At 71.4% G+C, this 9,178-nt stretch overlaps 1 protein-coding gene across 3 annotated transcripts in view; it reads left to right on the plus strand.

Annotated features, from left to right (window-relative positions):
* The window catches only part of MAD1L1 (mitotic arrest deficient 1 like 1), a 186,015-nt gene extending 179,656 nt beyond the window's left edge, over positions 1 to 6,359 (plus strand). For all 3 annotated transcript variants that reach the window (XM_054565423.1, XM_054565497.1, XM_054565573.1), the window contains one exon: positions 6,152 to 6,359. In XM_054565423.1, the coding sequence (XP_054421398.1) occupies positions 6,152 to 6,310 (159 nt within the window). In that variant the 3' untranslated portion in view covers positions 6,311 to 6,359. The remainder of the gene's footprint in view (positions 1 to 6,151) is intronic.
* The last annotated feature ends 2,819 nt before the right edge of the window (positions 6,360 to 9,178 follow it).

Below are 9,178 nucleotides of genomic sequence, written 5' to 3' on the forward strand. Positions count from 1 at the left end.
GCCCCGCCCGGGCGTCTCACAGGCCCACAGGGCGCCCCAGGGCCCTGCGTTCCCTCAAGCCCGGGACTGGAAACCACTGTTTCATGGCTCGTGGCTCATGTCCCTGGCTGTTCTGGATGAGCAGGTAGACATGTCCCTGTCCCTGTGTTGTGGCCAGAGGCCTGCCGAGCGTCCGGGGGCGGGAACTCAGACACCGCGTCCCGGTCACAGCGAGGACACTGCGGCTCGGAGCGGCGGTGGGACATGCCCGCTGTCACGTGGGGCGAGGAAGCAGCGTGGCAGGCGGCGCGGGTCTTCTGACTCCCGCCACCGGCCCCCCCGACGGTGTTGCTGCCCTGCGAGCCCCCCACACGCCGCGCCGAGGGGCAGGACTCGCCGGGCGCGGGGCAGAGGGCGCCCGCGTGCACGTCCCTGCGCGGCCCCCTGACCTTCCTGCCCCAGGACTCCCTGTCGCCGCGCTTCCTAACACGGGCCCTCTCCTCGCCCGGACCTGGGCCGCTGGGTGAGCTGTCGGCCCCGGCGCCCCCTCAGGGGGGCGAGGCTCCCCGGAAAGGGCCCCCCGAGTCCTCCTCGTCCCACGTGCACAGCCTGTCCCGCGTGAGACCGCGGAGCAGCTGCGTGTGGATCTGGAGCACCCGTAGGAGCACGCGGTGCTGTATAAATAGAATAATAATCACAACTTGGGCTTGAGATGGATCTGCAACTGTTGGGGTGCCCGGCCTCACCCCCACCGACCGCTCCGGGAAAAGGTCACCCCTCCCCGGGGCCGGCGAACTCCAGTAACGCCGGTATAATTAGAACACGCCGTATTTGGACGCTGTTCTCAGCACCATTAAGCAGGAATAATTGGGTGAGCTATTTTCCTGTGCTGGACATGCCTTTTGCTTCCGTTCTCAGCATTCTGTCCAAGTCGTCCTGACCCACTTGCCACGTGTCCCTCTGCCTGTTCACTCGCGCGGCAGCGTCTGTCCCCCTCGGGTCTGCCTGCGTCGGGCACCAGGGGCCCAGGGAGGTGCGGCCTCGCCCGTGTCCGCTGCCCTGAGGGACGCCGGTCCCGGAGTGCGCGTGCGAGGTGCCCCGGGGAGCCACCCCTGGCCTGGCCTCTGGGATGAGGAGGCGTCACCGACAGGGGCGCCAGGCTTTGCTGGCAGCTAGGATGAGCGGGCAGGCTCCCCCATGCGGCGCTGGGACGGACGCTCAGCGGCAGGAGCAGCCCCATGTGGGCAGGAGCGCGCCCCAGAGGCCGCCTGAGGGAGGGCCCGCCGCCCGGGTCCTGGAGGAGCGACAGGCGGGCGGCCCGTGACCTGCCCCAGCGCACGCCACACCCCCCACTGCTACACCGGCGGGGGGGGGTGGTGGCAGAAGGACAGGGCTGTCTCCCGGGGGACAGGGCATTCGGGGAAGAAAGCTGACCAGCGGGCGCAGGGCGTCCCCACCACAGCCAGGGCCACGTGTCAGCGGTGAGGCCTGGGCGCCCGCAGGCGTCGGGAGCAGGGACGGCGTGGTGCGTCCTTCCCCGTCCCCGGAGCTGAGCTCTTACAGATGCGGCCTGGGCGACACGCAGCCCCAGGGGCGCCCGGGCAACGTGGAAGATGCCCGCGAGCCAGCCCCGCCCCTGGCACGGGCCCACACTGCTGCCGTTCCGTGTCTTCTCCAGTGGCCTTCTACCGCCTGTGTGTGTGCAGCGCCCGGGCGCGGGCTGAGGCCCCGGCGGTGCCCGGCACCTGGAACAGGGAGCGGCCTCCGCCGGCCGCTGTGCCCAGGTGGGTGCCTGTCGCCCGCAGATCTGAATGCGAAATGTTGGTGCCGCTGTGAAGACAGCCGCCACTCCACCCTCCTGACCTGGGCCTCGCAGCCACCAGCTCCCCTCAGGACAGGCTGCCCGGGAGCGAGGGCCCACGGCAGTGGGGGGCTGGGGGGTCACGGGTCCTGGCTGCAGCCTCCTCCCTGCTTGCGGCCTCAGGGGACCTTGTGTCTGCCCAGTGGGCCCTCCCGGGTCCCTGGGGAGGAGGCAGCCATCAGAGAGTCTCAGCAGCAACGCACATGCTGCAGCCCGAGCAGGCCCGGGGCGGGCCGTAAACAAGACCCCGGGGCCTTATGCTGGGGAGGGCAGGGCCGGAAGTCGGCCCAGCCTCTCAGACGGCCGAGCTCCATGCCAGGTCTCCGCTCCCCCCCCCAGCCCTGGGCCCTGGCGTGCGCCCCGTGTTTCTTCACACTCTGTAGCCGTGTGCTGTGCACCTAAGTCCATGGCTCCTCTGAGTTAAGCTTCGTGTGAAGTGTGGTGTGAAGGTCGAAGGATATCCTTCATTTTGAACTAGGCGTGTCCACCTGCCCAGAGCCATTTGAGGGGAAGGGCCCTCCGCCCCGGACCTGCTTTCAGCCTTGGGTCACAGAGGGGTCGGGCGTGTCCGTGCGGGTCTCGGGCCTCTGTTGGTCGGACCGCGTGTCTGCCCGCAGCTGCGTGGGTGCAGGTCCCAGGGCCAGGAGCGCGCGTCGGGACGCACGCTGGGCTTCGGCAAGCGCTCCCCCTGCGTCGGTGGGCGGGTCACACGGCGCTTCCTCCAGAGCCCGAGGTTCGGCGGTCCCGGGGAGGGCGGCCGGGACGCGGAGCCAGCCATGCACCGGGGCGGCCGTGCTTGGCCGGGCCACGCCCCGTCTCTGCACGTTGCCAGACGAGGTGCGATGCGCTGTGTGTGCTGGGGGGTTTGCATCTAGTTCACGCGAGTTCTCGGTCTGGCGGTTTCCTTTGTGTGCACGCGCTGGCTGTTGGTGTCGGCGTCCGGTTGCTGCTGGTCAGGGAGCCCTGAATATGTCCTCCTCTGTTCTCTGGAGTCGTATGAAGTCGGTATCAATTTTTGTTTCGCTGTTTGAGGAGCCGCCCCCCGAGGAAGCCGCCTGGGCCGGGCGGCCTCTCTGAGGCGCCGTCACTCGCGTCCCGTCTCTGTAACGGTGAAGGGCAACCCCGTTCGGCCTGCGCCGCAGCGGCGCTTCGGCACCTCGTGGTTTTCGGGAAATTGCCCAGTTCTTCTAGGCTGTCGAGTTTAGGAGCACAGGGGGGTTGTGTGGTGTTTCCTTGACGTCCTTCAGTGGCTCCAGGACCTGCCTCATCTCTGATATGGCCGCGCCTCCCTTTCCCCTTTCTGGGCGTCGGCTCTGCCACACGTGCACTGCTGTTATGGCTGTTCCCCGAAGGGCCAGCCTTCGTTTCACTGCTTCCCCTGCTTTCCTCTCTTCGGTTGTCTCCTCCCTCCCGGCGCTGTGGGTCCCCCTCCCCGGGGAGCCGCCGTCTCTCTCCAGGCGTCCCCTCTGGCCCGCGAGTGTGCGAAGGGAGCAATTTAATTTCTGTGCTTCCAGGATTTTCCTGGTGTCTCTCTGTTACTGAGTTCTGGCTCCTGCTTCCTTCTGTCACTGGCCACCTCTTTCCTTTGCGGCGCCCAAGACGCCCCGGCTCCCAAGGCCCGGGCCCGGCCGCCTGCTCGAGAAGCAGCGGGGACACTCTCACCTCTGAAGCGCTGCCCTTTCCGGGGCCTGAGACGTGGGCGCGCCCCGCCGCCCCGCGGCCCCGCTGTGTGGTTCCAGCTCCGTCTGCGTGGGGCAGGGCCCGGGGCGCGCCCTGCAGGGGTCTAACCCGTCCGTGCGCCCTCCTCCGTCTCTCTCTCCCACACCCTCAGCGGCAGGGGTGGGGGGGGCAGCCTTGCTCTGGCAGGAACCCCCCCCAACGGCGCCTTGCCCAGGAATCCCAGCAGCCCTGGGACAGGCCCCGCCCGGGGGATAGGGGGCCTTGCCTCTGCTCTTGAGGGGCCTTTGATGAAGGGGCCTCAGCCAGTGCCTCCCAGCCCGTCGGGACCCCACAAGGCCTGGGGGGAAGGGCTGCGTTCTGAAGCCCCTCAGAGCCAGGCATCATGAGACCACCACACAAGGGTCGCCCCACGCATGTCGTCGAGAGGGGCCCACGGCCCTCTGACCCGCCATCGGGGCTCTCCCCACCCGCAGTGCCCCCGGCACCCCCGCACGTGGCCCTTCTCGCTCACGGCAGCTCCGGGGACACGCACCACGGGCCAGTGGGGCCGTGGGGGCTGGTGCGCCCTGCCGCTGGGCAGCGGGAGGCCTGAGGCGCGGCCCGGCCGGGCCTGCACGGTGCCAGCCAGCGACAGGCAGGGCATCTTCACTAGGGCCGCGTGCCTCGGTCCCCACGGGCACCTGCAGGCGACACCACGGCTGGTCACTTGCAGACGCTGGGGCAGAGGAAGCAGAGACGCAGTGGGCCCATCCGTGTCCAGCCACAGCCGACACATCCTGCTCGGCAACTTGCTTTTTGAAAGCGTGCGCTCTGGTTCGGAGTGAGCGGCCCTGCTGAGAGCGGGTTACAGGGGCGAGGAGCCGGGAGGGGGTTTGAGCACGGCAGCGCGCCGCGCAGAGACGGGGGCCAGGCCCTCCGGCGGGGGGGTGGGGGGCGCTGGCCCCGGACCCTGGCTTTGCCGGCCCTGGGCGGAGCGGACAGCGCGGCACCCGTCCCCCGTCCCCGCGTGGCGCCGGCCCCGCCCAGCCCCCGGGTCTCCAGGCCACAGGGGTGTCTTGGGGCCACACTCCCCGCCGCTGCCCAGGGCCGGGCACAGAGTGGGCGCTGTGGGAACAGCGCACGCACACGCATGGGGCCAGGGCGCCGCTGACGCCGATGCGGAGCCCGGTCGTCCCGCGCAGCAGGAACGGCGCCACCTCCCTGAAGGAATCTGAGTCTCGCCATGCAGGGCAGGAGCCCGCCGTCCCCAGGGGCGGTGGGCCTGGTGGGGGCGGGGCGGGGCCTGCACAGGGCCAGGGTGGGCACTGCCCCCAGCCTGGGCTGTGCCTGCCACCCCTGCCCGCGCCCCCCCTCCCCACGCAGCCCCTCTGACGTTCAGGAAAACCCGAATCCCCGTGGAGGACCTTTCCGCGGGCGACCCGGCCCGCCTCCCCGTCCCCGCTCGGCCGCTTGGTGTGTCCGTGGGCGCGTCCGGTCCCCTGGAGGCGCCAATGGAGAGTGGAGTCGTGCACATGTGGGGCCGGCCCTTAGCGTGTGTTTGAGGTTCACCCGCAGGGCAGCGCGTCCCTTTTGGGGGCCGAGTCACCGTCCCCTGACGGCCGTACCTCGCTGGCTTCTCCACTCACCCGCCGACGGCAGTCGGCGCGTTTTGGCTACTGGGAGGTGGCAGCTGCGAACCTTTGTGGGCGGGTTTCTGGGTGCACAGCTGTCTCCTTTCCCCTGGGGCAGGTGCCGCAAGTGGAACTGCCGGGCCATGTGGCTCACTCTGGAGGACCCGCCTGGCTGTCTCCCACGGGGACGCACCACTTCCGCCCCAGCAGGCACGGGCCCGTTGGACATGGCGCTCTCCCGGGACTGAGCCGGCATCTCGCGTGGCTGGCGGTGCTCAGCAGCGCCATGGGCCGCTGGGGCGTCTGTGTCCTCCCGGCAGACCCGCCATCCTGAGCCTCTGCCCACTTCGTCCCTGGGTCATCTGTGTTCTTGGGACCGAGTCGTGAGCATTCTGGGTACAAGTCCTTTCCCAGACGTGCCGTGCGAGAGGGAACGTCCTGTGGGCTGTGTGGGCTCGGAGGGCGTGCCCGCCTCCTCCTGACCCCCAGGCCACGCCGCCGGGCGCACAGCCCGGGCCCTGAGCCCAGGGGCCCCCTGTTCTGGTCGCCGCCGTAGGGGAACGTCATTCAGCAGGCACCTCGACCTCCCTGTGCAATGGGGCCGACCCCGGCCCTGCAGCCTCTGCACTCCCTGGCGAAAGCGCCCGCCGCCGCCTTTGTTGCCTGGTTGGGGGCAGCGGGGGAGGCCGAGCCGGGGGCCACGGGAGCCAGAGGCCATGCTCACGCCCCGGCCTCTAGATCCTAGAACCGTGGGCGAGCCCCCACCCACTGGGACCTGCCTGGCCCCACCCAGAAGGCCAGAGAATGGGGTCACCTGTGGGGATATGCCTGCCTGGGGCTCGGGGGGTGGGGGCAGGCCCGGCCCCCGCAGCCGAGGGAGCCGGGGCAGCAGGCCGCCGCCGCCGCCCCCCGCGCCTGGGCCTCCAGGCCCACCCTGTCCTGCCAGTGGGGGGCCCGTGGCGGGGGAAGCGGGAGGCCCCCGGGTCGCCACCAAGCTAACGCCCGTCTCCTGCCCCCGCAGGCCACAGGCCCCTCAGGCACGACGATGCAGCTGCTGGAGACGGAGTTCTCGCGGACGGTGCCGGAGCTCATCGAGCTGCACCTGCTGCGCCAGGACAGCATCCCCGCCTTCCTCGGCGCCCTCACCCTCGACCTCTTCGGCCGCCAGACCGTGGCCTAGCCCCGCCCCCCGGTCGCGCCCTCGGCTCCGAAGGGGGGCTCGGGCTGCCCAGGAGCCCCCGCGGCACGGCCGCCGCCACCTTGCCCGGGGGGGGGGTGGCGTGGAGCCGCCGGGACCCCGAGCCGCCCCCGCAGCGCTGCACAGGCCCCAGGCGCCTGCCTCCTGAGCTCGGGGCCGCCCTGCGCGACGGGGCTGTGCCCTCGCATGCGCCCTCCCTGCGGCCCCGCAGTGGCCCCCGTGGCAGGCGGGCCTGCGGTCCCCGCGGAGCCCCCGGCTCCTGTGAAATAAAAGTTCTGCTTGGCCACCGCTCGCTCGCTGTGTGTGTGTCTGGTCCCCCGAGCTGACAGGATCCGTCTGTGGAGCTCGGCCTGGCCCCGGGGAGGTAGGGGGGCGGTGGGAGCAGCCAGGGCCACCGATGCGGGCAGAGGAGAGGGAGCTCGGGTGGCCCCGCATCTGCCCGCGGAGCCTGTCCGCCTGCCCCTGCCCTGGGCTCCCCACCTGCCTCCTGGACCCAGGCCTTCACCCCGCGGCTTCGGGCACCGGCAGCAGGAGCAGCTGGGCCTCTCACAGGGCCGGGGGTCTCCCAAAACCCAGGCCCCCGTGGAGAAGCTGTCGACCCTGTGACCCCAGCCTGTTCTCCCTCAGGGCCCTTAGGACTGCGGTTCTCCCACCGCGCAACACGGGGGCCTCCGGCCCCAGGGCTTGTGCCCCCGCCCACTGGGGCCCCAAGGGCTGAGGGGGCTCAGGACACACATGTCAGGACAGCACTCCGGCCCCCCCCGCCCCCTCCCTGGGCTGGGCCCGGGCTGCCTTCGGGAGGAGGCCCCGACAGAAAGGCTCCCAGAGGGATGGAGAGACACTGGCTCCGCACAAGCTCTGGCCGCGGGAGGGCCCGGCCCGCGGGGCGGGGCGGGCGGGGGCGGCGAGCCCGGGTGGTCCCGCCCTCTGTGCGGGCACAGCGGGCACGGAGACGTTGCCTGCGACCTCACCGGCATTCACAGAGGCCCCCGGGACTGCCAGCCGGGGAGGTGAGCCCGACGTCAGCGCCCAGCCAGGCAGCCTCACGCGCCCTGGGAGCCGCCACCTGAGCCCAACAGAGGCGGTGTGTCTGCAGCCCTGGGGGCCTCATCCAGCAGGCTCGGCCACGTGGTCCTGAGGCCGCTGGCAGGGGGTGGGGGGGCAGGGCAGGCCCACCTGTTCCTGGCGCCCAGCAGGTGCTGGCCTGGGGCGCCGCCGCAGCACCCCACCCCTGCAGCCCCGCCCCCGCCGGCAGAGCTGAGGCAGGAGACACAGTGCGTTGGGCCTTGGGGCTCAGACCAGGAACGGGAGCCTCCGGCAGGGTCACCAGGGCCGGCCCGGGCCAGGGCCAGCTGCACCCCTGCGGCTCCTGCGTTCACAACGTGGCGCCGGGGGCTTTGCCGTCCCCACTCCGCGGGCGCCAGGCGAGGCTTGGCGAGGCGAGGTGGCTTCCGCGGTCCCCAGGCTGCTCAGAACCGGGACCACCCAGCCAGGGGCCTCCGGGCTCTCTGCCCCTGCAGGCGTGCTCGGCTCTGGGTGCGTCTGCTCAAGAGCCCCCAGCACCGCCTCGCGACGAGGACGGGAGGCGGCCCCCAGGTCACTGTGGTCGCGGACGGGACCCCTCCACGGGTCGGAGGCGGAGCCCGAGGGGCCGCCCCGGGGGAGTTGGGAGGGCAGCTGTTCCAAGGCTGAGGCTCCCTCGGCACAGCCGTCGTCAGGTGCTCTGGGGGCGGGGCAGGGGGCGGGGCCAGGACTCCAGGCCGTGGGCCTCACCCCTGCGCTCAGTCCCGCCCAAGCCCCGCCCCCAGCCGGACCTGTGTGGGAGGCTCCCAGGGCAGCACCCCCCACCCCCGCCTCTGCTGGCGGAGTGGCCCCAAGGCGGGAGGCGGGGGTCGGCCCGACGGGGTGGCAGAGCCCAGCGCGGGTGAGGGTGCGTCCAGCTGGCGCGGGCGGCAGGGGTGTCCTGGCACGCGGGCAGGGCAGCGCTTGACTGCCCACTGGGCAGAAGGCGGAGCTGCCACCGCCACGCTGTGGGCCCTGCATCCCAGAGGTCCCGCCCCAGAAAGTTCTGGCTCTGGCAGATCCCCACTTCCGCCAGCTCATTAGTGGGCGCCACGCTAAGTGGTTCTTAAGCTGCTAATGACTGATTGGGAGGGATTAGTGCCGCAGCGATGAACTGTAATTGCCAGGAGGGAACAGGGTTCGGCGGCGGCAGGCTCCCCGGCCCCCCTCGCCCCCGGGGCCCCCCCACCGCGGGACGCCCACCCCCCCAGTGGGGGTCCGCTTTACTGTTTGGCTCTGCATCTGCCTGGTTCCTGTTCTGAAAAGGAATGAGCCCGGGGTTCCCTCTGGCCCCTTACGACCCAGAGTGCGGGCCGTGGACCAGGACCCGGTGAGCAGTGCAGGTTCCCAGGGCCCCCTTCCGGGCCCGCTGACCCCGAATCTGCACATGGCCCCGGGTGGCCTGTGTCTCCCGCAAGCCTGCACAGCTCCCACCCGATCAAAACTCCCGGCTCACAAAGCTCGCGCGCCTGGGAGCTCGTCCGCGCCCCAGAGTGACGCCCCAGCAGGGTCTTGCCTGGGAGGAGGCCGGGGCCCAGGAAGGGCAGGGCCCTGTCCCAGGTCAGATGCACGTCGGTGTCAGGCCTGGACCCAGACCCGGCCTCCTGACCAAACTCCCGGCCCCTCCCCACCCAGCCTCTGGGTCTGACGTGGCCCGAGCCGGGGTTCCGGGTCGTCGGGACTCCCAGGCCAGCAAGGGCGGGGCTTCTGTCCCCGGCAGCCAGGGGCGAGGGGCAGAGGGCTGTACAGACGGGAGCGTGCACGGGGGGCTGAGCCCGCCACGTGTAC

Source organism: Pteronotus mesoamericanus, unplaced genomic scaffold, assembly GCF_021234165.1.
Source record: "Pteronotus mesoamericanus isolate MK-2021 breed Mesoamerican mustached bat unplaced genomic scaffold, CSHL_Meso_final contig_1, whole genome shotgun sequence".
Taxonomy (NCBI): Eukaryota; Metazoa; Chordata; class Mammalia; order Chiroptera; family Mormoopidae; genus Pteronotus; species Pteronotus mesoamericanus.